Genomic DNA, 27,413 nt, shown 5'->3' on the forward strand with positions numbered 1-27,413 from the left:
CTTTGTATAAACAAGTACACTATATATTAGTGGCGGAGCGTAGAACAAATTTTTATTGGGGTCAAAATTATACAAAACAAAAAAAAAAACACAAATTTCTTGTATTTCTCAAACAACTTTTCTATAATTATAAGCCCAAATTTTAAAAGGTTTACATGGCCTAAATTATGTATTATGGATTTGGGTTTAATTTTAAAGGATTTAAGTATAATCTTACCTCGAGAATGTAGGTTTTGGGTCTTTTTTTAGTAAAGCATATGTGGATGTCGGATTCACAAACTGAAATATTTATTTATTCGTGGATTTAATCTCTCAAGACGAAAAAATATATGTGAATTAGTATAAAAATGTATGCAAAATATAGTGAGAAAATATTATAGTATTGATAGTATATCGAGATTTCGATGTACCCACTTTGGTATACGAGGTCTCATATTTATACACAATGATTTACATTAATTGCCTAATTAATGTAATAATTTTCAATAATTGTGTCTGTTTTTATTTTGTCATAAATGTTGTAACATCCTCATTTTAAATCCATTCAACCCCTTGATGGGCCTTCAAGTGTTCGGCCCACTGCTTGGGCTCGAAATCCTCCTTCACCTCGTCATAATCTCCGAGCTTTTCAGTTCGTTTATCGCTGGTTCGAGATATCTGCTCAGGTATTTTTCTATTGACTCTTCCCCCCCCCCCTAAGTCTTTCGAGTTGCTGCTCCAGTTCGGAGAAGTTAAATATTTAATCCCGAAGATTGCTGACCCGATCTTTGATTCCTTAATTTACTCTGTCACGTTCCTCAGATTTTGGAATTGCCATGAGTAGCTATCTTGACATCTGTGGTATTATATATTTTGATTCCATTACTTTATTATTAAAACGGGGGAAAACTGTCCTACTTCCACACTACTTCCAAGACGGTTTTCTTCTTCACTGGTTAAAAGGTAATTTCTTCTCCCGCCTTCTCAATAACCTTATTGCTTTACTCTTTGTCCAAAAATACTTTCATTTTTGCTTTTCTTTTTGTTCTGAACTTTCTCCGACCTTTGAATCCTTTTGTTCGATTTTTCGTTTTTAAGAAGCAATCTTTGATTCATCATGAGTTCTCTTTCTTGTTACATCGATTCTCCTAGACCCAATCCCCCAACAGAGGGTGAAATCATTGTCTCTACTGGCACCGTTGACTGCACCCATTCAGGTAACATCGCCGGTTGATGTGCGATTAATTTTGCCTCAAAGTTTTATCTTAAAGACCACACGTTAACTGCAAGTGCACAATAATCAGCACTAGTAGTTAAGGATCGATCCCACAGGAGTGATAGATATAGAGATTGAATCCAAAGAAAAAGATCTGGTAAGACAAAACTAAACTTGGAGTTTTTTGTTTTGGGTTTCATCTCCGACCTTTGAATCCTTTTGTTCGATTTTTCGTTTTTAAGAAGCAATCTTTGATTCATCATGAGTTCTCTTTCTTGTAACATCGATTCTCCTAAACCCAATCCCCCAACAGAGGGTGGAATCATTGTCTCTGCTGGCACCGTTGACTGCACCCATTCAGGTAACATCGCCGGTTGATGTGCGATTAATTATGCCTCAAAGTTTTATCTTAAAGACCACACGTTAACTGCAAGTGCACAATAATCATCACTAGTATTTAAGGATCGATCCCACATGAGTGATAGATATAGAGATTGAATCCAAAGAAAAAGATCTGGTAAGACAAAACTAAACTTGGAGTTTTTTGTTTTGGGTTTCATAATGACTAAGCAATCAATTAAGTAAATGAAAGAGATTGTAAGCAATACTATTAAGACGACGTTAAACGTTTTAGGGTTTCTCAAGGTATCATGGTTTTCGACTAATTAGTGTTAGGATATATCAAGTTTCTATTTTTTTTTATCTAGTTCTCAACCATGAAACACGAATAAGCACTGTTAGATCAACTGTAACAGTGTAATCTAACTGTGAACGTGGAAATGGATACTGATTGACACCAACAAGAGTGATTCAACAAATGCAAAAAATTCAAAACTTAACCAACACATACACGTAATTAGCTAATGTAAAGACTGATACATAGTTAACATGTTATAACAATTATGAAAGTGGAATCTACTGGTCTCTGTGCAATGAGGACAAGGTCATCGAAGTGGTTGCTTGAGGGATTCTTTATTCTTTTTTTTTCGTCAACTAGGGATTTAACAATTTGCGGGTCCGCGTCATAAACGGTGACCACTAAACTGAGACTTTGATTATGGGGGCATATATAAATTGTCAATATTAATGAAACGTTTTTCCATGTTCTATTATTAATTGTTATAGAACTTGTTGTTCTTATTGATTAATGAATGAGGTTTCAATACATATTTATACATGACAAGGGAGACAAATCTCCATTGGGCTAGTAAACCCTAAAGCCCAAAAGCCCAAAAGCCCACTAAGTATAACATAGACGTCATAAGGAGAATCCTCTAGAACATGGACATGGGCCTTCTAGAATATGGATTAGGCCCACGGTTATGGAGTCCATCCGACCATGCGGTCTACAACACTCCCCCTTGGATGACATAACCGTGTAGATGCCAAAGGATCTCAGTAATACGCTCGGGGATGCTGCCTCATTAAAACCTTACCAGGAAAACCCATTGGGACAAAACTATGGTTAAGGAAAAAGAGTACAGCACGTATTACTCCCCCTGTTTTGGTCATCCCTGCAAGTCCTTAAGTCTCCGCATTCCAATTTGATGCGTGAGCTTCCTCAATGTCGATGTTGGTAACGCCTTGGTGAAGAGATCGACTGAGTTGTCGCTGGATCGAACTTGTACCACTCGAACTTCTCCATCCCTTTGCAAGTCATGCGTGAAGAAGAACTTGGTTAGAATGTGCTTCGTCCGATCTCCCTTGATGTAGCCGTCCTTGAGCTGAGCGATACAGGCTGTGTTGTCTCCTCATATGATGGTCTTTGATGTTGTAGTAGCTGCGCCTTGAAGAAGGCTGCCTACGTACCCTTGGAAGGGATCAAGCCACACGTAGTTCCTATTTATTGACCATGCCATAATCTGATTTTACCTGCATTAGCAAAACAAACTAAACCAAAGCAAACTAGACCTTCTTTGGTTAGATCAGTATAGAATAAAACCCAAATAAACAAACATAGGAAGAATAGAATTTAAAATTTAACCAAACCTTCCTTCAAACCTTTCTAGTGCCTTTGGGTTGATCATGAACTAAATTTAGACAAAGGAGGTTCACGGCAAAACATATGTCTGGTCTAGTGTGGCTAGCCAAGTACATTAACGCTCCTATGGCACTAAGGTATGGCACTTCAGGATCGAGAACTTCGTCCTCATCCTTCTTTGGACCGAATGGATCACTATCCAATCCGAGGCTTCTCACCACCATTGGGCTGCTCAATGGGTGGGCCTGGTCCATATTGAATCTCTTGAGTACTTTTTCAGTATATGCCTTTTGATGCACAAAGATTCCATTATTCACGTACTCAAGTTGCAATCCCAAACAGAATTTTGTCTTGCCTAGGTCTTTCATCTCGAATTCTTTCTTTAGATATTTGACTGTTTGGGCGATTTCCCCAAAGGTTCCAAGGATGTTTAAATCATCCACATATACTGCTATTATCACAAACCCTTTGTTTGCAAATTTCTTTATGAAGATACATGGACTGATGGGATCATTCTTATAACCTTCTCTGACTAGGTACTCGCTTAATCTATTGTACCACATGCGTCCACTTTGTTTCAGTCCATAAAGTGATTTTTTCAGCCTTATGCAGTATTGGTCTCGAGACCCTTTCTTATCTTTATCTTTGAGCTCAATACCCTCTGGTAATCTCATATATATCATCCAGTGGACTTATATAAATATGCAGGCATTACATCCATTAGCCGCAAATCAAGTCTTTTTCTTTATATAGCCAGACTTAGCAAAATTTAAATGTCTTAGCATCCACCACAGGGGAGTATGTTTCTTCATAATCTATCCCCGGTCTTTGTGAGAATCCTTGTGCTACAAGCCGTGCCTTATATCTCACGATTTCATTATTCTCATTTCTCTTCTTCACAAAGACCCATTTGTGTCCTACTGGTTTTTACATCGAATGGTGTCCTTAAGGTCGGACCAAACTCATTCCTTTTCTTAATGATTCTTAGCTCCACGTTTTATGATCTTGTACCATTTAATCAATCAAGTCTTTGAGTGCACTCTAGTATAGACGTGGGCTCCTGATCCTCATTTATATTCATAAATTCAAGTGCTACCTTGCATGCAAAATCATCTTATGTCGAGATTTCTTATATGTTCCATTATGTTCCAGACATGATATAATCGATTTGAGATTTATTATGGTCAGGACCTTTAATACTTTGCAGCTTGGCGTCCCAAGCTACATTATATGGTACCTGTACCTTAGAGCCGGCCGGCCTTATCTCCATGTCTGGGATGGTTTCCTTAGTAACCTCGGATTCCTATTGCACCTTTCTTTGATTTTCGAGGATTTTTATCTTTGGAACCTATTGGTCTACCACGTTTCTTTCGTGTGTTAGACTCGGTAGCAATTTCATTGATTCCCTTTTGGATATCAATACGTACTGGTGCATTACAAGCTGGTATGTACGTTTTTGTAACTTTCTTTGGGTCAGCAAAGGAATCTGGCAATTGATTAGCTAGCTTTTCAAATGTATAATCTTATGGACCTCTGATTCTCATGCCAGAGTCCGAGGATCTTGCCAATTTAAGGATGTTTGATTCCATTATATTTCTTTTATTGCTTTACCCAGCTTGTTCGTCTCTCCACCTATAGTAGGAAATTCGGATTCATTCAAATGACAATCCGCGTATCTAGCCTTAAATAGATCACCTGTAGTTGGCTCTAGATACTTAATAATGGTGGGAAAATCAAATCCAACATATATTCCCATCCTCCTTTGAGGTCCCATCTTTGTTCTATGTGGTGGAGCAATCGGTACATATACGGCACACCCGAAAGTCTTTAGATGGGATATGTCTGGCTCATGACCCATGAGTAATTGGGATGGTGAATATTTATGTTCACTAGATGGCCTTATGCATATAAGCTCTGATGCATGTAAAACAGTGTGTCCCCAAGCGGCTACTAGAAGCTTCGACCTCATGAGTAATGGTCGAACGATCAATTGAATTAGTTTAATGAAGGATTCCGCTAATCCATTCTGTGTATGTACATGTGCTACGGGATGTTCCACACTTACCCCCATGGACATACAGTAGTCATTAAACGCTTGGGACGTGAATTCACCGGCATTGTCTAGACGTATAGTCTTAAGCGGAAAATCTGGAAAGTGGGCTCGCAGTCTTATTATCTGGGCCAATAACCTAGCAAACACTTGGTTTCTAGTAGATAGGAGACAAACATGCGACCATCTTGTCGATGCATCAATGAGGACCATACATATATCTCCTTGTATCCTTTCCAAAAATTTTAAGGTCTCTTTATTTACCTTAGCCGGTGATGGCCTTATAATGAGTTTCCCTTGTGAACATGCTTCACACGTGAGATTCTTAGGGATAACTCTTTTCTCTTTTAGGGTGTGCCCCTTTGAATTTATCATAAGCTTACGCATCATACTATGACCCGGATGGCCAAGCCGGTCATGCCATAAAGTGAATTTCTCGATGAAATCTTTGTTCATTGCCATATTAGCTTCGATCATATCGATTTTAACATAGTAGAGACCAGTGGATAATGCGGGTATAGTCTCTAGGACTTTCTTATGTCCTTGGGTGATCTCTTTGTTCCCTTCACCCTTTGTTTCAATATGGAAACCATTCAATCTTATATCTTTGAAACTTAATAAGCTCCTCTTCGAGCTGGGTGAATATAGGGCATCGCTTAGTTCAAGATGCGTGCCATTTGGTAATAGAATATGGGCTTGGCCGTAGCCCTCAATAAGGTTTGCTATACCCGCTAAGTGCTAATATTGGCATTTTTCATTATGAGATTTAGGAAAATATCTCTTATCTTTTGTGTGGCTCCACTATCCACCACAATTATGTTCTTGTCCTCGGCCATTTCTTATATGGACAAGAATCATGTTCTAAACATAAAATAATATAAAATAAATTCAAGCAAATAACAATCAATGAACACATAAAATGCAAAGAAAAACATAGAGGTTTTGATGTCGAAGTAAAATTTATCAACTTGATTCTTTTATGCAATCAGAAGTTTCATACTCTATTAGATCATCTTGATCATGTTCACCATCTTTATATACCAAATGGGCTTTAGGATTCTTCCCTTTTACACTCTCTTGATAGAGGTCACAACGATGTTTGGAAGTCCTACATATCTTAGCCCAATGGTTTCCCATTCCATATCTATGGCATACTCATTTGGTCGAGTGTTGTGGTTTGGAAATACCACATCGTCCTCGCCCTCGACCACGGCCGGAATTGGGTCTACATCCACGGTTAAAGTGGTTCCCACGGCCGGATGAGTTATAGTGGCCACAACCACGTCCTTTCCATCCACCACGGTCACGACCATGTGGTCTATCACTTTAGACGTGGTTATATTCTTTGGATTCTTTCTTATCCTCTGCGGCCTTATTGGCATTAGGTAATGGGGTTAATCTATGAGGTCGTAACTCACTGTTTTTATCTGTAAGTCATTATTTTGCTCATCTAGCAGTAGACTCATCCATGGACTTATAGTCCTGATTATGAGACTCTCAATAAGACGGTGGCTAATATTGCCTTGTATCTATCTTTCTTTCTTGGCATTATTGCCTTATTAGATACATTTACCAAGTCCTTTTGACTTTAGGATAATCTTAGTATCCATTGCCCATTATAAAATAATTATCTCCTAAGAGATTTAGGGCAGTAAAGTACAAGTTGTAATTCAACATCTACAAGGAAAAGTTTTGAGTCAAAATCATGTAATCGTTAGTGTCATGCGGTATTTGAGACCGAACCATGAATCGATTTACTTAGGGATTTGACTTTCCTCTTTTGCTTAGGATTAGATTTCCTCTTTTGCTTAGGATTAGATTTCCTCTTTTAATTAGGATTAACTTTTCCTTTTCCTTTTAGGATTTACTTTCCTCTTTACTTTAGGATTAATTTTCCTATTTCACTTATGATTTTAGATTTTAAGATTTCCTATTTTAATTAGGATTTTAAGGTACAATAGGATTTAGGATTTTATTTAGGTTTTCATGCTTTCTATTAGGATTTTAAAGTTTCCTATTTTATTTAGGATTTAGGGTTGTTAAGATTTCCTATTATCCCTAAGATTTTAGGGTTTTAGGCTTTGAAAGTTTCGGCCTTAGTTTAGGTATTTTCGATTTGCGATTTTTAGGTTTAGATAATTAAAACTTCTCTAGCAACTTAGGCGAGTTTAGCTTAAGCGATAATCAACTTTTTTTAGCAACCTAAACGAGTCAAACAATCGAGCAAACAAGCAATCGGATCAAGCAAGCAATCGAATCATACAAGCAAAGCAATCACTTAATCAATCATCAATCGTTTTAGGGTTTCTCTTTGCTTAACTTTCAAGTTCAATTGTTGGTTCTTTAGCTTTAGGGTTTTGATGTTACCTTTCACCTTATGGGGTTGTATGGACTAGAACCGGGAGCTAAAGACCTCGGTAACTCACGCTACTGCAACTAACCGCAAACAGTACCACGATGAACAGTACCGCGATGAACAGTGTCGCGATGAACAGTGTCGGCGATGAACAGTGTCGGTGATGAACAGTGTCGGCGATGAACAGTGCCGGTGATGAACAGTGTCGGCGATGAACAGTGTCGGCGATGAACTGTGCCGCGATGAATAGTGTCGGTGATGAACAGTACGGCGATGAACAGTACGGCGATGAACAGTATCGCGATGAACAGTGTCGGCGATGAACAGTATCACGATGAACAGGTCGGCGATGAACAGTATCGCGATGAACAGTGTCGGCGATGAACAGTGTCGCGATTTTTAGGGTTAAGGTTTTAGGGTTTTCGTTAAGAGCAAGTCGTGCTGATAACGTGTTATAGAACTTGTTGTTCTTATTGATTAATGAATGAGGTTTCAATACATATTTATACATGACAAGGGAGACAAATCTCCATTGGGCTAGTAAACCCTAAAGCCCAAAAGCCCAAAAGCCCACTAAGTATAACATAGACGTCATAAGGAGAATCCTCTAGAACATGGACATGGGCCTTCTAGAATATGGATTAGGCCCACGGTTATGGAGTCCATCCGACCATGCGGTCTACAACATTAATTAATTTATTATGGGTCTTGTTTCGTTGTGTTTATCAACGGCTAGTGACTTTTAAATTGTTTTTTCTTATGATATACTATAGTTTTAGCTAATTTATGTGCTTAATTTTTATTAATCCATAAAAAATAATATAATTATTATTCGATGATTACCAAGTTTTACAAGAGCAACTTTGAGATTAAACATTGACTTTTAATTAGAGAGAGAAAGAGACTTGAAAGGAGCACAGCTTTGAGATCTCAGATTCATCTCTCCTTCTTCTTCTTGTTCTTCTTGTTCTTGTTCTTGTTCTTGTTCTTGTTCTTCTTATTCTTCTTCTTCTTCTTCTTGTAGTATACGGAAATGGAATCTGAGGAAGTGTCACTACCGTTGATCCACGAGCATCCTATGATACCTTGGAATGATCTGCGGAAAGGTGATTGTTGTGGACGTTTGGAAGCTATCAGTGATGGCTATTACTGCAAAAGATGTGACTTCTTTGTTCACAGGGAATGTAGTGAGTCCTCCGAATTTATCAAACACCCATCTCACTCTGTTCACTCTCTTCAGCTTCGAAGTAATAGCCATAATAATTACTGCAATTTATGTCGAAAGGATATCACCCATCTATGTTATCGTTGTGATATCTGTGACTTTGAGGTGGATTTATACTGTGCAAAGTACCCACCACCAGATGTTATGGATATTTCGGAGACGCATCACCACAAGCTCACCCTTTGGTTACGGAATAGGTTTGATTGCGACGAATGTGGCAATTTTGGATATGGGTTTTCATACCTATGTCGTGAATGTGATTTAGACTTCCATGTAGATTGCCTATGGAATCCGTCTGAGGCAAAACACCCGTCAGAGGTAAACCACACTTACCACCTTTTACACCCTCTTAAGCTCTACACAGGTAAACGACCGGACTATTCTGATGGAAAGTGTCGTCTTTGCGAAAGAAAGATTGAAGATAGATTGTTTTATCATTGTTCTGCTTGTAACTTCAGTTTGGATATGCGTTGCGTTTTAAAACCACCACCACAGTTTGTTCTGGATTTGAAAGTTCATGCTCACCAACTCATCTTTCGCCCAAGACTTGATTCTTTTACATGTAATGCTTGCGGGTTGAGTGGAGATCGAAGCCCTTACATATGTGTTCAATGTGATTTCATGATACATCAACAGTGTCTTGCCCTTCCACGCCTCATAAACATCAATCGGCATGATCACCGTGTTTCACGCACTTTTGTTCTTGGTGTTGTGAATTCTGTATGTGGAGTTTGTCGCCAGAAGGTGGATTGGACTTGGGGCGGGTATTCTTGTTTGCGGTGTCCCGGCTATGTCGTTCATTCCAAATGTGCTACTAGAAAGGATGTGTGGAACGGGAAAGAGCTCGAAGGAATACCTGAAGAGACAGAAGATATAGAGCCATATGTGGTAATAGATGACAACACAATACAACATTTCAGCCACAAAGAGCATTACCTAAGATTCCACGTTAATGGTTTTCTTTGGGAAGAAAATAAGCGGTGCAGTGCTTGCATCCATCCCATTTGTCTCCAATCCTTCTATGGATGTGTTGATTGTGATTTCATTCTTCACCAAAGTTGCGCTGAATCTTCTAAAAAGAAATGGCATGTACTACACAATGACCGACTTACTTTAGTTACAAGCGTGGCCAATTACTTTTGGTGTGCAGCTTGTCATAGAATGTCCAACGGTTTCATGTACCAGTGCGGAGGTATGAAGTTAGATGTTCTGTGCGGTTCAATTTCTGAGCCGTTTGTCCATCCAAGCCACCCCAATCATCCCTTATATTACATTCCACGAGTAGGGAAAAAAAAATGCAAGGGCTGCTCCAAAAACCGCCTCGCTGTGCTTACGTGCATCGTAAGTGGTTGTGAATTTGTCTTATGCTTCCATTGCGCCACATTACCACAAGTGGTAAAGCATAGAGTAGACGATCATCCTCTCTCACTATGTTATGGCGAAAAGGCAAGTGGCAAATATTGGTGTGACATTTGCGAGAAACAAACAGATCCAAAGAGATTTTTCTACACATGTAAAGATCACCGAGCTAGTTTGCATACAAAGTGCGTGCTAGGAGACTTTGCAGGGCTCATGCCAAGACTCACAATAAAGTATGGTAGCACATCATATGACGTGGTGCTCAATAAAAGTATATCTCGTCCATTTTGCAAGGGGTGTGAGTCGCATTGCATGTACCCTATCGCCTTGAAGATTCCTGGAACCTCAGATATATATGTTTGCTATTTAGACTGCCTAGGGCGTGTCCGAAGACATTTATGAGCAAAGTGAAGATAGATCGTTAAGACAGAAATGAAATAAAGTTTGTGAAGCCAATATATTCGTTTCTGATGGAGTTGCAGGTGAGGAGGAACCGGTACGCAGAACGTCAAACCGGATGCATGTACCAAACCGGAAGTATTTGAATTGAGTTGGTTTGTTTTATGTTTGAATAAGTCTTTGCTTTTGTTGAGTCAATAACGAGAGTCGTGGTTTCCTTATGTTGAGGAACCAACTCTCCCATTTTCTATTCCCAGTTTGTAGGAGTGATAACTCCATCTATTTGTTATTTAAGAAATGAAAAAGCCAAAAGAGGCAATGTTAATTGCCCAAAGAAAAGTGTTACTCTCTGTTACAATTTGGATTGGGTTTTATAATCTGAGACCTATCAGTTTCGAATTCACTTATCCTTCGATTAAACGTTTTGGTTCACTATGAGTTGCTTTCCTTTATGTATTATAAAAATTATAATGGCATTATATCAGCCTTCATATGATAATTATATAGAACGTACAGTTGGAATAAGATTTATTTTTTCTTCATATTAGTGTAGATCAATGTTCTAGAAAATGGTATTTTCATATGGTGAAACATTTTCATTACTAGTGTATAACTATTTCAAAAGACATTAATTTATCATGAAATAAGAGATACCAAACATGATATTGGCAGTATTTAGATTAATTAGATATTTTGAGACATATTACATAAGTTTTTTGTGTTTTTTCGGTTAAATTAATTTTGTGTCATTGATTTTCATAATTAATTTTACCATTTTAATGTATAATTTTGACGTAATATTATATATCATACTGGAAAGTTGCCCACACAATGAGTGGGTTATATATTTTTTGTTAATTTTGAATAAAAATGAGTTTGTATTATATTATACAAAAGTATGTGTACGATTATTCATACAGTTCTTGTAAAAAAAATATAATAATTTTTATTATTGATTAAATTTTTTCAATGCGATTTCCATCGAATAAGGATTATGTTAATCAAATGTTCAATCTTCTCAGATTAGATGAAGCCATAAGATGAAGGTTCGAGCCATGGAGTCTGGGTTCCGTGAAGAAGAAAAGAATAACAGAAGTAGATGACGACGAGTAAGGTTTGTCTTGGAAGAAGAAGATTACGAAGAAGAAGACAGTACTCAGTAGTGCGGTCGTGATATGAGCGATCGGCTTCGTCAATCTACTTGTTCGCATGCCTTCACCATTTTCTTGGAGATCGATGTCTCAAAAATGTTTTGTTTTGAAGATGATGTACAAATGACTAAAATGCCCTCAGTGTTAGCGATATCAAATTCTTGAAGACTTTTTTGGCTGTGTTTTACGTTCTTCATGCTTGCATATACATAATTCAAATCAATACAATCACAAACTCTTATGTATAAATTATAATCACAAACTCTTATGTATAAATTATAATCACAAACTCGATACAATCACAGATATACTAGAAGGACACTTGACTCTATATACTTCAGCTCCTTATTGCTGATCGAGTGCCCGAGACCAGGATATGAGTGCAGATAAACAAAGCTCCTTAGACGAATATTGGTACATTAGATTTCTATCATCAATTTATCTCGAAAAAGATTATTGCTTTTAATATACCTTGAATTCACAGGTAACACCCGCTTCTTTAAGAAAAGGAAGAGCAGCTTGACACTAGCCAAAGTCAATGCTCGTGGAAGAAATCTTATTAGGAGCTACAATGAATGATTCACAAGACATAAGTGGATTCAGACTAAAGAACATTGGTTTGTGTCGAATCATATAGGTTTAGTTGAACATGATAGTATTCCTCATACTCTATGTGAACAACACCTTGCCAACAGTGAAACCAAAGGGCTACTAAAGAGCTAAGGAGACTAGTAAGTAGGATTAAGCAAGTGTCCCTCTTCGTGTCTCTACTAAATAGAAAAAACTCCTTTCACTTTTTTTTTTTTTTTTTGACTATGATGATCCCTTCTTATTTGATTGATGCTTTGGAAATATTGGTCTTATCAAAAATATAAAAATAATGTGGTGGTGTCTTCCATGTGCACACACTTGTTTATCCCTTTTTTTTTAGTTGAAAATTAGATGATGATAAGGCACAAATCGTTGAAGAAAAAGGGAAAATTTGAAAGAAAAACGCATGATATAGCAAAAAATCGAAAGTGGTGGTTTAGCTTAGGGTTTAGAAACGTTTTTGGTTTTAACTTTTTTTAAAAAACGTAGACAACGATTTCTAAATTATATAGATCATGATTTAAAATGTAATCTACAATAAATATTTAGTTTTATTTTCTGAAGATTTACTTTCTATATTTAGAGAATTCTAAAAATTTCAGAAAACAAAATCTATAGTATCGTAGAATTTACATTCTAAAAGAAGATTACAATTTCTAACGATTGCAGAAGATATAGTAATTAGTAAAATGGCTATTCAAAAAAATTCAGAACATAGAACAAAGCGTAGAATGCATGTTCTAAATATTTTAAATATATGATTTTCGGACTTCTAAAATTTTTAGAACAGAAAACTAGTCTAAAATATGTAGAACATGTACAAAAATGTAGAATACACACTCTGACTTTCGCAGAACTCTAGAAAACGTGTTCTAACAAAATTAGACGAAACTTTAACTATAAAAAAATCAACTTTATTTCAACCAAATCTAAAATTTTTTGCTTCAAATCACCTCTACTCTTGTATATCTACCTGTTTTTCTGATAATATTTTTTTAAAAATGTTTAAAATATGGTGTAGGGGTAGTTTCGTCCAAAGTGACAATTTCACGAAAAAGGTATATATGGACAAATTTTTAAGTAGATATCCTTTTTTTCCAATTTTCTCTAATTAATAAGACCAAAATGTTTGTAGGAAGTTATATGTTGAACTCTTTTTTGTACCAAAAATTGGAAAAATGGGTAGTAAAACCCTCACTTTCCTTAAAACATATAAAAAACCCTCAACCTTTTTTTGAGGGTTTTTAAACCCTCACCTTTTCACAAATGGTAAAATAAATCCTATTACTAATAAATTCAACTTCAGTTTAAACAAATTGTTATATCAAAAGACCAACAAACAAAAACAATTTATTTTATGATTTTTTTTAATTTAAATTTGCGATTCTTTTTCTTTTAAAATTAAGTTTTTTATGATATAAAAATTCATTCACCATTTAGTTGAGATTAAGCAAATCACCTTTTGTTACTATTAGAAGTTATGTTATATTAACTACAAAAACTTATAGGATAGCACATTTGATTTTTTTTTGTTTGTTTGTGTTTTTCAAGTTTTGATTTAGGAAATAGTCAAAATTATAAGAAAATTTATATACAATTAGAGGTTCAATTTTGGATGATAATATACTACTTAAAATAATAATTAATTATATATAATTTATATTATATTTTTAATATATGGTAATATATATATATATATATATATATATATATATATTAACTATTAATAAATTTTTATTTAGTTTGTTTGGTCCGATGAAAATATTTTGATGTGGAAGTTCATATACTTTACGTAGTATTATAAAATTTGGTTTGGAAAATTTCAAGGAAAAATGGGTAAAAATGGGTAAAAACCCTCAATTTTTTTAGAAAAGGTGAGAGGTTTTTTACCCATTTTTCCTTGAAATTTAATATTTTTTCTTCAGTGATAAACTGTCGGACAGAGACGTTTAAAAGAAAGAAAGAGCTATTAAGTTAGATATTATAATCCGGGTCGAGCTACAGCTGGTGGGGTTTTACGGGACAGTAACGGTACATGGTGTGGAGGTTTTGCGGTGAACATAGGATTGTGTTCGGCTCCTTTGGCTGAGTTATGGGGTGTCTACTACGGGCTATTCATATCTTGGGAAAAAAGAGCCACACGGGTAGAGTTGGAGGGGGACTCGGAGATGGTGGTCGGTTTTCTTACGACAGGGATTAGCGATTCGCATAGGTCCGTACCTGAGCACAGTCAGGTGAAACAACTGTTTTGGGCACCTAAAATTGTAAACATTTTTTATTTATAAAATAGGCCCTCAAATTTATTTTACTTTTGTAAAAAGGCCACTATTTTTAGAAACTACTATAAAACCCTTCAAACTTTTTTCGGTCCCCAAACAAATTTAGGGCCGGCCCTGCGCATCCCTTGTCATTTCTAGTAGACTAGTACGACTGTGCTATGACTTCATTTCAAAGAACTGGATTGTCCGTATCTCTCTTGTGTATAGGGAGGCTAATCGTCTTGCCGACGAATTAGCTAACTATGTTTTTTCCTTGCCTTTAGATTTTCATAGTTTTTACCTTAGGCCTGATTTTGCCACTTCGATTATTTTTGAGGATCCGACTAGTGCTAAATGCCCACGGAATGTTCGTGTGTAATTTTTTAATATTAGTTTTTAATAATATGGGAGACTACTCTCCCTCATTATATTCTACCAAAAAAAAAAAGTTAGATATTATAATATTGGGGTTAAGAATGAAACAAAAATAACTCGGGTTTCTTTTGTTAAATAAAGCAAAGACGTGGGTTAATTTTGTGATTTTTCCTATTATTTCTCACTATAAAATCTGACAGGAACCAAAAAAACCCTCAATCAGATTCCTTCAAATTTCCTTCAACAAATTGTTTTGTTGCTTCTATCAAGTTCCTTATATTTTGCGATCTCGAGGTTTCTCTCTTTTTTCATGGATACTATGGCCGCGGCTCCGCAGTGGACGAGGGCCGATGACAAGGATTTTGAGTCAGCTCTGGTTATATTCCCGGAGGGTTCGCCGTATTTTTTAGAGAATATCGCTCAAACTCTGAAGAAAACGGTGGACGAGGTGAATAACCACTACAACACGTTGGTCCACGATGTTGATCTGATCGAATCGGGTAAGTTTGTTTTGCCCAAATACCCGGACGACGATTACGTGACACTGACGGAAGCAAGTCCGTCCAGAAACAAGGGCACTGGGAAAAAGAATGGAATTCCATGGTCACAAAATGAACACAGGTTAGTCAAAGAGTTATGAGAATAAGGGTTTCTTTGGATTGTGGAATTAAAATCCAAATTTAACAGTTTTAAATCTTACTAGGGTTGATGAATTAGGGTTTTGTTGGTTAGGGCTAGGAGGAAACGTATATATCACGTATTTGCTAAATATAGATGATTATTAATTGATTTAAATGTGATCTTAACTTTGGACTTTTGGTTGATTTAATGATATTTTCAGGTTGTTTCTGGAAGGACTAAATAAGTTTGGGAAAGGAGACTGGAAGAACATATCGAGGCATTGTGTGAAGTCAAGGACATCGACGCAAGTGGCAAGCCATGCTCAGAAGTATTTCAATAGGCTAAAACGGGGGATTACGGATGGGAAACGCTCGAGTATCCATGACATGACTCTGGGAGATGTGGAAAATGTCCCAGGATCCAACTTGACGTGTATGGACCAGCAGCCACATTTTGGTGACCAAATTTCTTGGAATCAATGTTACCTCTCCCAGGAAAACTTTCCGGTTTTCCGGTGATGATGATGGGTGTATGGCAAACTTTAAAGAACTATATTACGCATAAGTTTTTTAGTTCTAGGGATTTAGAGTTTTTTGGTGTCGGAGTTTTGGTTTCTGGTGTAGACTTTAGTTTTAAAAGAAACTTAAATGGTAACTTTTTGATTTTATCGTTTCCAACTCCTTTACTATAGAAAACAGAGTAGTGACTCTATTAACGAAAAGGTTTTATTAGTCCCTTTGACTTAGTCCTGCTACTGTTGGATTAGTTTTCTTCACCCTTGATGATAGTGATACGTGCTTCAGCCCTTGCCAAAACCGGTCCTACAATTTATGTAGTCTAAAGCATATTTGACTTTGAAAAAAAAAATTAAAAATTTTAAAAACATCACCCATGGAAACTCGAAACTGAGCGAGAATTAACATTTCATACAAAGGTTTTGCCACTGGACTAATATAATTTTTTAAGTATGTGTCTCATTTTTTTATATATAATTTGTGGCCCAAAGCATAAGGTTTTAGCTGCCTTATGGACGGGTCAGGCCTGGCCCTTGCCACAGAACGAGTATAGTAAGCCGTAATTGAATCCTTAGAACAGAACACGATATAGCAAAAGCTTCCTTTTAACCCTAGTCTCTCTCTTCAGAATAAGGTTAAGCTTGGAAGTTGGTTCTTTATTAATCTTAGGAGATCTATATATAGACCTCATTACAAACTCCAAACCTTAATCTAACGTAAAAGGAAAAACCCAATTACCTTAAAGCTAAAGGAAACATCAAAACTAAAACATGTAAACCGACTTAAGTAGCAACTGACTTCCTACGATGGTATGTGATACCGAATCTCTTATCAGATAGCCAATTCATACACCTATGTTCCTGAATTCATGAAGAACATTAAACAAGAAACGAACTGCGTATGTAGACCTAATTTTCTTATAGCAAAACCATACACAATAATATGACAATCAAATAGAATATGACTTTGTGAAAGTAATACTTATGAACATGACAACAAACAAAATCTTTTTCTATATATGCATATTTGTCTTGATGTGGGTGTGTGTGTTTGGAGCTGCCAGCGTCTGGTCTCTTTTGATCAAGCGTCTGGCTTTGTTACGGCTAAGGTGCATAGGAATCTTCTCCATTCTCGTGCTCCATCGAACTTCCTCTCGGTTTACTTCGAAATCATGCTTCTCCGATTTATGTCCAAGCCACTTTGTTGTTGTATTGCCTTGATCTCGTTGTGTTCTTTTGTTTGCTGCCTCGTTTTGGAGTTGATCTTGTGTTGGCTTGTGCTTTGGTTTGTGGATAGTTAACTTCGTGTTTAGAGGAGCTAGTAAGACCTTGGGATGTTAAGCGTTGTTGTGCTAGCCGGCCTCGGGAAAAGAGCTTGGTAGAGTGAGCTTGCGCTTCTCGTTTCCTTAGGTTCGTGTGGTTCCGCCTTGAGAAAGATCATGGTTAGTTCCAAGAGTAGCTCGCACGTGCCGCGGGTGGAGTCGGTGTTTGTGTTGCTCCTTGTTTCAACGTTGTTGACGGCGCCCATAAGGTGGTGGGCGAATGGTTGGCGGGCCCTGGTTGTTTGGGTGAAATTCTCTCCATCCCGGTTTCGATTCCACCTGCTGTTATCAACATTATTGTGGGAAGTCTGTCAATTGGGCTTTGGCCCAATTGGTTTACCTGATAGTCAGAAATGCAGGCGGCCTGACTACCCCTGGCACTTAGTCGGAAGACATTCCAAACTCGGGATAGACAGAGTGGTAGCCCGAAGGGCCTAGCCGTTAACACGGTGGACAAGTCCACTATGTAGCACCTCGGTGCGTTCCTACCGGGGCCGACCGGATAGCCGATAGGGTTTATGAAAAAAAAAAAAAAACAATTTACTTAAACGATTTCCTTTCGTTTTAGTTATCCTTGATCCGTTCTTCGCCGTTTGACAACATGATGTCATCATTTAGAAAAGTTTACGATCGTTTTGTCGCTTCATTGATTCCGAAAGCGTCACTGCTTTTGTTGATGTCAATGGACTGATTGATTTTGTTTCCATGTTTTTTTATCCTTTTTTGCCATGGGACCAAACTATAGGATCTACTTCATATAACTCCTATAATTTTTTATTTTATGAAATATTAACATTCTTAACAAAAAAAAATATTATATTTGTCTTCAGTCGAAGGAAGGATGATTCTTCTCCACTTCTTTTGGTGGGATCTTTGTTGCACATTTGGATTCATAGGCGATAGCATTGGTAGTTGATTATCTCAATGTGGAAGCCGTATAAAGAGGTTTAGAAGATAGCTAGTTCAGTGGTTTGTCGTTAGTTTTGTTATTACTTTTTTTTTTTTTTTTATCACATTTGCGGAATTGGTTTTGAGTTAGGGTGCAACTGATGACTGTATGAAGTTATGTAGGCATGTAGCAGCAATACGGAAACCCCAAGAACCGGGCAAGTCTAAAAAACTTACCAGAAGACGCATATCTTATGACAACTGCTTCAAATCATGTTAAATTCACCGCTCTCCATAATCAATTAATCAACACATTCAATCAAAGTAGTAGAATCCAAGTCATGGTTTAGATCAATTCAACAACACATTCAATCAAAGTAGTAGAATCCAAATAAATATGGAACCATGGATTTTATATGAAGACAATTAATACTGAATGTTTTACCTAGATGATAGAAGAATATATCAATTAAGACAGAACCAACCATATCCTTCTAAACCAAAATTCATCTACCAAAGAATTATAGAAGAACAAAGAATCTGAAGTGAAAAATGTCCGGTCGTCAGATAATATTGAAGATTTTCTTACAGAAAACATGTTCATATTAGTGAAATATATTATCAACGAAACCACAAAAACTATCGATTGCACCATCAAGTACGGTTTCATAATTTTATATACACAAATTAAGGTGTTATGCAGAAAACTATATGAACTAAAGTAAAATTTTAGTTTTCTACATGAACAACAAAAACATGATCGTAAACTTATATTTACATAGATATCGTTAATCAAATATGACAAGTGATGGTATCCTAGTGGTATTTCCTTCTCACAGATGAGTGCCAGAGGTCTCGAGTTCGAGTCTCTCTGTCACCACGGTGGTACTGAACCTCTCCAAATAAAAACTCCTCCATACGAGTAGGGGCAAGCGGTGTATACTAACCCGTAGGTCCAGGCTGGAGGTGGAGTTTTTTCCTGGATATGGGGCCGCTTTGCGGTGGGGTCTGTCACTATAAAAAGTTTACCCTAACAGTTTTGGAGAAGTGATGGTATCCTAGTGGTATTTCCTTCTCACAGATGAGTGCCAGAGGTCTCGAATTCGAGTCTCTCTGTCACCACGGTGGTACTGAACCTCTCCAAATAAAAACTCCTCCATACAAGTAGGGGCAAACGGTGTATACTAACCTGTAGGTCCAGGCTGGAGGTGGAGTTTTTCCTGGATATGGGGCCGCTTTGCGGTGGGGTCTGTCACTATAAAAAGTTTACCCTAACAGTTTATGTTTACCAAAAAAAAAAAAAAAAAAAAAAAAAAAATGACAACTTGCTAACTAACAATTTACTTAAACGATTCCGAACTCTTTCAAACGACCTTTGACCTTTCCATGGCCTAGCTTGCATTCTTCTTCTCTCCTTCTTGTTTATTTTAGTCGTTTTTTTATTCTTTCCGTTTTTCAGTTATTTTCTTAATCCGTCTTTTGTTCATGTGATAATGGTTAGCTTTTGTAAGCACTAGATTAGTATGTAATTTTTCTTTTGGAATGAAATCTTCACATTAAAAAGAAAACAATTTACTTAAACGATTCGGAACTCTTTCAAACGACGTCGTTTATTTAAAAATTAATTATTTTAAGATAGAGAAAAAAAAACAGGTTTCTGTTAAGAAAGTCAAATATATCATGCGCTTCAAATCAAACATTAGGCGCAGCCGTGTGTTGTTTATAATTTTGATGTGGAGCCCACCGTCACTATGCATGCATAGTAACTTATAATTTTCTCTATAAATAGAACGATGAACGTTCGATGTAAAATCACAACTCGCATTACTTCAATTATAAGAGAAGCAATAATCCCTCTCCCTCTCATCTCTTTATTATTCAGTATCACGATCTTTCTGCGGGTATAATTTTCTCATCATTAAATATTTATATATCCACTATAAAATCAAATACTCTTTTACAACACGTTATCAGCACGATCACTCTATGATCGCTGAAAAAAAAAATACGGTATTATACCGGGCGGTATGTCGCTTCGTTAAAAAAAAAAAAAATATGAGAAAAAAAAAAGAAAAGAGAAAAAAAAGAGAAAAGAAAATTATATAAATAAATAAAAGAAACTATATATGTATATATATATATATGTTACCTCATGCACCCTAATTAATAATTTTCTATCAATGGTTGGCTGAGCCACCTGAAATTTTATTTACTGCTTTAAATATTTATTTCTGTTGTCGGTCGGCTGAGCCGCCTTAATTTTATGCACTGCTTTAAATATTTATTTCTGCTACCGGTCGGCTGAGCCGCCTTTATTTTATGCACTGCTTTAAATATTGATTTCTGCTACCGGTCGGCTGAGCCGCCACATATTTATTTACTGTTTCTATGTGAATGACTCCATGACCATAATATCACCGTGAATTATTTGTTTATATTATGATTATTATACAAGAAGGTTTATTCATCTGTATAAATATTTTTATCTGAATCGATAATTTTTGTTTGATTGATCTCTAATTTTTCAGATTAATTTTTGTTTAAATCTTTTTCCGCCAACGGTCTCAAAGAAAAATTTCAAAATTTTTTCAAAAAAAAAAAATATTCAACTTTTTCCAACGGCTAGGAATAGTATTTTTCAATCTATGAATACATTCATTTTCTCATTCATTTCATCAAAACAAAATTTTTTATATCTCTAAAAACTCTCTCCGAAAAAAAGAAGAAGAATTTTGAAGTTTTGAAGTTTTGAAGAATGTTTCGATTACTTTTAATATTTGCTTTTGGAATCATTATTTTGTGTATTTATAATCTTTGCGTTGTAGATTTTACTCCGCAAGAATTTCGTTTGAACATTAGTTTACTTGTTTGTACGCTTTTTCTTTTTGTAATCGCTTGCATTATTAATGTAAACGGTTCATTTTAAATATGTTTTAAAATAAATTAAATAAATATTTCTAATAATATTCCATGTTTTTATTTTAGATAACAATTAAATGGCAAACATTGAGAAGCTTAAATTTCCGGCTCTCAAAATTACTGGCGCAAACTACATAGCATGGACCACTGATGTGGAACTATATTTTGAGTCGCAAGAATTATCCGAGACCTTAAAATCGGAAAATTTATCGCCTCCAAAAGATAAGGCAAAGGCGATAATATTTTTGAGAAAGCATCTCGATGAAAATGTGACGCATGACTATGCTCACATAAAAGACCCAGCAGAGCTGTGGCAAGCTTTAAAAGCACGGTTTGACAACCAGAGAGAAATAACTCTCCCTCATGCGTTAGAGGACTGGAAAAACTTGAGGTTCCAGGACTTTGAGAAAGTGTAGGAATATAATTCCGCTATGCTGAGGATAGTATCACAATTAAAGTATTGTGGTAAGCCTATTACTGAAACTGAAATGCTCGAGAAGACTTACCTTACTTTTCATAAAGAACACCGTGTCTTGCAAGAGATGTATAGAAATTTGCAGATGCAGGATATTTATTAGATCCACACAAAGCTCGATCCCAAACAGGATACGTATTCATGATTGGAGGTACTGCTATATCATGGCGTTCTCAGAAGCAGACACTTGTAGCTACTTCTTCGAATCATGCTGAAATCATCGCACTCCATGAAGCGAGTAGAGAATGCGTATGGCTAAGATCAATAAGTCGACATATTCAAACCAGTAGTGGAATTAGTCTGAATACAGAGCCAACTATCTTATATGAAGACAATGCTGCATGTGTTGCTCAGACAAAGGAAGGATATATCAAAAGCGATAGAACCAAACATATCCCTCCGAAGTTCTTTTCATACACCCAAGAGCTCGTGAAGAATAAAGACATTGAAGTAAAATATGTCCGATCATCCGAGAATTCTGCGGATCTCTTCACGAAATCATTACCCACCTCTATATTCAGGAAACATGTTCATAACATTGGAATGCGTCGTCAACAAGACTTGTAAGTTATGATCCTGATCATTCGAGGGGGAGCTTGCGCGGTTGCACTCTTTTTACCTACTATGGTTTTTCCCACCGGGTTTTCCTAGAAATATTTTTAACGAGGCAACAGAAGATATTACGCAAGAGACATAGTGACACTGGTCTCCAAGGGGGAGTGTTAAGAAAGTCAAATATATCATGCGCTTCAAATCAAACATTAGGCGCAACCGTGTGTTGTTTATAATTTTGATGTGGAGCCCACCGTCACTATGCATGCATAGTAACTTATAATTTTCTCTATAAATAGAACGATGAACGTTCGATGTAAAATCACAACTCGCATTACTTCAATTATAAGAGAAGCAATAATCTCTCTCCCTCTCATCTCTTTATTATTCAGTATCACGATCCTTCTGCTGGTATAATTTTCTCATCATTAAATATTTATATATCCACTATAAAATCAAATACTCTTTTATAACAGTTTCATATATATAATTTTGGGCCTTAAAATTCTTGGTTTTTGCTTTCTATTTGTCTCAACTCCCAACTAATTATCAGATCAAAAAAGAGAAGAAAGGAAAAAAAAAAACAAAAAGCAAAATCTAAGGAGAAAAAGTAAGGAGACAAGAAAAAAGGAAAAGAAGGTTACTTACTTACCTACCTAATCTCCATTCCCCACACAACACAGCAAAGCACAGCCTCACTTTATCTCCATATGGTCACATGTACATGTACCAAACTTAGTCAAAGTCACCTCCTTTATATATAACCCAAACTCTCTTCACATCTTTTGATCTCTTCTCTCTTCTCTTACACCATCTTCTTCTTCATTCACCATGGGAAGATCTCCTTGTTGTGAAAAAGCTCACACAAACAAAGGAGCTTGGACTAAAGAAGAAGATCAACGTCTCGTCGATTATATTCGTAATCACGGTGAAGGTTGTTGGCGTTCTCTTCCTAAATCCGCTGGATTGTTACGTTGTGGTAAAAGTTGTAGATTGAGATGGATTAATTACCTTCGTCCTGATCTTAAACGTGGTAATTTTACTGATGAAGAAGATCAAATCATCATCAAACTCCATAGCTTACTCGGCAACAAGTAAGAAACAGAGTACTTCTCTTCTTCGTTTAACTTTTCCGAGAAAAAAATCGAACTTTCTAGGAAACAGAGAGAAAATAGAAACTGGGTCACTTTTTTTTTCCTCACCTCTCTTCTTGTTTCAACTTTCCCGGGAAAAAGATTTGAACTTTCTTGGAAACAGAGAGAAATAAAAACAGAGTATTTCACTTTTTTGATTCCTCTGTTTTTGTTATTCATTTGAATTTGATTATGTTTTTGCAGATGGTCATTGATTGCTGGAAGATTACCAGGAAGAACAGATAATGAAATCAAGAATTATTGGAACACTCATATTAAAAGGAAGCTTCTAAGTCATGGGATTGATCCACAAACTCATCGTCCGATTAACGATTCCAAAACGGTGCCGTTTCAGACTGTTGTTCCTAGTCAAAACGACGCCGTTGAGTATTCTTTTTCCAATTTAGCCGTTAAACTGAAGACGGAAAATTCCTCCGATAATGGAGCTTCGACTAGTGGTACGACGACGGATGAGGATCTCCGGCAGAATGGGGAGTGTTATAATAGTGATAATTCAAGAAAAATAGAGCTGAATTTGGATTTAACTCTCGGGTTTGGATCCGGGTCAGTTCGGGTAGTTGGAGCCGGGTCATCGGCTGATTCGAAGCCGTGGCGGGATCAGCTGATGACGGCGCGTTTGTCACAGTTGTAATAATTTGTTGAAATTCCCAAAAATGGGGTTTTTAGATTTTTTTTTTTGTGAGTCCTTTTGGGTAACTATAGAAATTATTACTTCAGTTTCTTTGCTATTTTCTTTTGGTTTTTGTTCATATATATATCTTGAAAAAGAAAAGAAAAATGATAAATATTTATTTTGGTGACCAAAATAATTTTGTGGACATAGAAATATCAAAATATTTCACCTCTGTTGAAAATAAACTAATTTTATTTTGTCAAATGTAGAAGCATAAATCCAGCAGGAGTGAAATGTGAACATGGCTTTGGTTCTTATGGATCAACCGTTATCCATTTTTACATGTAGATATAGATAGATATTGGTATTTTTAGGAAAGGCTTCTAGAAACTTGAATTAGGTTATAATGGGGACCATATTGTTGCAACTAGCAAGTTTCAACAAATATCTCGTTCACTATGTTAAATAATTTTTTCATTTAACATTTTAGTTGTTAGTTTATATTTTACTTTTGTTTATAACTAAAAAGTGATTCTAACTTTCACTATCCAATAAATTTGGATGAGTTAAATTATCGGATACTTCATCAGAATTTCTAATGAACCCAAAATATGGTATCATTTTAATTGGCAAAATAGAAGCGGTTTATTTCAACCAAAATACCAAATTATGTACTCCATATTAATTGCAATTTTAATATAAAAAAAATTCTTCCTTTATTTTTAGTTTTTTTTTCGGTACCAACTAAATGTTATAGAACTTGTTGTTCTTATTGATTAATGAATGAGGTTTCAATACATATTTATACATGACAAGGGGAGACAAATCTCCATTGGGCTAGTAAACCCTAAAGCCCAAAAGCCCACTAAGTATAACATAGACCGTCATAAGGAGAATCCTCTAGAACATGGACATGGGCCTTCTAGAATATAGATTAGGCCCACGGTTATGGAGTCCATCCGACCATGCGGTCTACAACACTCCCCCTTGGATGACATAACCGTGTAGATGCCAAAGGATCTCAGTAATACGCTCGGGGATGCTGCCTCATTAAAACCTTACCAGGAAAACCCATTGGGACAAAACCATGGTTAAGGAAAAAGAGTACAGCACGTATTACTCCCCTTGTTTTGGTCATCCCTGCAAGTCCTTAAGTCTCCGCATTCCAATTTGATGCGTGAGCTTCCTCAATGTCGATGTTGGTAACGCCTTGGTGAAGAGATCGACTGAGTTGTCGCTGGATCGAACTTGTACCACTCGAACTTCTCCATCCCTTTGCAAGTCATGCGTGAAGAAGAACTTGGTTAGAATGTGCTTCGTCCGATCTCCCTTGATGTAGCCGTCCTTGAGCTGAGCGATACAGGCTGTGTTGTCTCCTCATATGATGGTCTTTGATGTTGTAGTAGCTGCGCCTTGAAGAAGGCTGCCTACGTACCCTTGGAAGGGATCAAGCCACACGTAGTTCCTATTTATTGACCATGCCATAATCTGATTTTACCTTCCTTCAAACCTTTCTAGTGCCTTTGGGTTGATCATGAACTAAATTTAGACAAAGGAGGTTGACGGCAAAACATATGTCTGGTCTAGTGTGGCTAGCCAAGTACATTAACGCTCCTATGGCACTGAGGTATGGCACTTCAGGACCTAGAGCTTCTTCCTCGTCCTTCTTTGGACCGAATGGATCACTATCCAATCCAAGGCTTCTCACCACCATTGGGCTGCTCAATGGGTGGGCCTGGTCCATATTGAATCTCTTGAGTACTTTTTCAGTATATGCCTTTTGATGCACAAGGATTCCATTATTCACGTACTCAAGTTGCAATCCCAAACAGAATTTTGTCTTGCCTAGGTCTTTCATCTCGAATTCTTTCTTTAGATATTTGACTGTTTGGGCGATTTCCCCAGAGGTTCCAAGGATGTTCAAATCATCCACATATACTGCTATTATCACAAACCCTTCGTTTGCAAATTTCTTTATGAAGATACATGGACTGATGGGATCATTCTTATAACCTTCTCTGACTAGGTACTCGCTTAATCTATTGTACCACATGCGTCCACTTTGTTTCAGTCCATAAAGCGATTTGTTCAGCCTTATGCAGTATTGGTCTCGAGACCCTTTCTTATCTTTATCTTTGAGCTCAATACCCTCTGGTAATCTCATATATATCATCCAGTGGACTTATATAAATATGCAGGCATTACATCCATTAGCCGCAAATCAAGTCTTTTTCTTTATATAGCCAGACTTAGCAAAATTTAAATGTCTTAGCATCCACCACAGGGGAGTATGTTTCTTCATAATCTATCCCCGGTCTTTGTGAGAATCCTTGTGCTACAAGCCGTGCCTTATATCTCACGATTTCATTATTCTCATTTCTCTTCTTCACAAAGACCCATTTGTGTCCTACTGGTTTTTACATCGAATGGTGTCCTTAAGGTCGGACCAAACTCATTCCTTTTCTTAATGATTCTTAGCTCCACGTTTTATGGTCTTGTACCATTTAATCAATCAAGTCTTTGAGTGCACTCTAGTATAGACGTGGGCTCCTGATCCTCATTTATATTCATAAATTCAAGTGCTACCTTGCATGCAAAATCATCTTATGTCGACATTTCTTATATGTTCCATTATGTTCCAGACATGATATAATCGATTTGAGATTTATTATGGTCAGGACCTTTAATACTTTGCAGCTTGGCGTCCCAAGCTACATTATATGGTACCTGTACCTTAGAGCCGGCCGGCCTTATCTCCATGTCTGGGATGGTTTCCTTAGTAACCTCGGATTTCTATTGCACCTTTCTTTGATTTTCGAGGATTTTTATCTTTGGAACCTATTGGTCTACCACGTTTCTTTTGTGTGTTAGACTCGGTAGCAATTTCATTGATTCCCTTTTGGATATCAATACGTACTGGTGCATTACAAGCTGGTATGTACGTTTTTGTAACTTTCTTTGGGTCAGCAAAGGAATCTGGCAATTGATTAGCTAGCTTTTCAAATGTATAATCTTATGGACCTCTGATTCTCATGCCAGAGTCCGAGGATCTTGCCAATTTAAGGATGTTTGATTCCATTATATTTCTTTTATTGCTTTACCCAGCTTGTTCGTCTCTCCACCTATAGTAGGAAATTCGGATTCATTCAAATGACAATCCGCGTATCTAGCCTTAAATAGATCACCCGTAGTTGGCTCTAGATACTTAATAATGGTGGGAGAATCAAATCCAACATATATTCCCATCCTCCTTTGAGGTCCCATCTTTGTTCTATGTGGTGGAGCAATCGGTACATATACGGCACACCCGAAAGTCTTTAGATGGGATATGTCTGGCTCATGACCCATGAGTAATTGGGATGGTGAATATTTATGTTCACTAGATGGCCTTATGCGTATAAGCTCTGATGCATGT

The 27,413-nt window shown here is 36.7% G+C and overlaps 3 protein-coding genes across 3 annotated transcripts; all 3 read left to right on the forward strand.

Moving 5' to 3' along the window:
• Positions 1–8,468: 8,468 nt before the first annotated feature.
• LOC9310634 lies at positions 8,469–10,968 on the forward strand. Its single transcript, XM_021020527.1, has one exon. It carries the CDS (start codon positions 8,616–8,618, stop codon positions 10,566–10,568), a length of 1,953 nt encoding a protein of 650 aa, XP_020876186.1. The 5' UTR covers positions 8,469–8,615; the 3' UTR covers positions 10,569–10,968.
• Positions 10,969–15,178: 4,210 nt separating this feature from the next.
• Positions 15,179–17,416, forward strand: LOC9308512 (transcription factor DIVARICATA). The gene is made up of 2 exons (XM_002872397.2): positions 15,179–15,561; positions 15,782–17,416. The coding sequence occupies exons 1-2, from the start codon at positions 15,251–15,253 to the stop codon at positions 16,077–16,079; spliced, it is 609 nt and encodes a 202-aa protein (XP_002872443.2). The 5' UTR covers positions 15,179–15,250; the 3' UTR covers positions 16,080–17,416.
• Positions 17,417–22,889: 5,473 nt separating this feature from the next.
• On the forward strand, positions 22,890–24,113 carry LOC9308513 (transcription repressor MYB6). The gene is made up of 2 exons (XM_021023599.1): positions 22,890–23,325; positions 23,569–24,113. Exons 1-2 carry the CDS (start codon positions 23,063–23,065, stop codon positions 24,014–24,016), a joined length of 711 nt encoding a protein of 236 aa, XP_020879258.1. The 5' UTR covers positions 22,890–23,062; the 3' UTR covers positions 24,017–24,113.
• Positions 24,114–27,413: the final 3,300 nt, after the last annotated feature.

The sequence above is a fragment of the Arabidopsis lyrata genome (assembly GCF_000004255.2).
Source record: "Arabidopsis lyrata subsp. lyrata unplaced genomic scaffold ARALYscaffold_6, whole genome shotgun sequence".
Classification (NCBI taxonomy): domain Eukaryota; kingdom Viridiplantae; phylum Streptophyta; class Magnoliopsida; order Brassicales; family Brassicaceae; genus Arabidopsis; species Arabidopsis lyrata.

Coding starts and splice junctions, on each gene's coding strand:
- LOC9308513 (XM_021023599.1), top strand. CDS start 23,063: ATGGGAAGATCTCCTTGTTGTGAAAAAGCTCACACAAACAAAGGAGCT. Junction 23,326..23,568: donor CATAGCTTACTCGGCAACAA/GTAAGAAACAGA, acceptor ATGTTTTTGCAG/ATGGTCATTGATTGCTGGAA.
- LOC9308512 (XM_002872397.2), top strand. CDS start 15,251: ATGGATACTATGGCCGCGGCTCCGCAGTGGACGAGGGCCGATGACAAG. Junction 15,562..15,781: donor TGGTCACAAAATGAACACAG/GTTAGTCAAAGA, acceptor TGATATTTTCAG/GTTGTTTCTGGAAGGACTAA.
- LOC9310634 (XM_021020527.1), top strand. CDS start 8,616: ATGGAATCTGAGGAAGTGTCACTACCGTTGATCCACGAGCATCCTATG.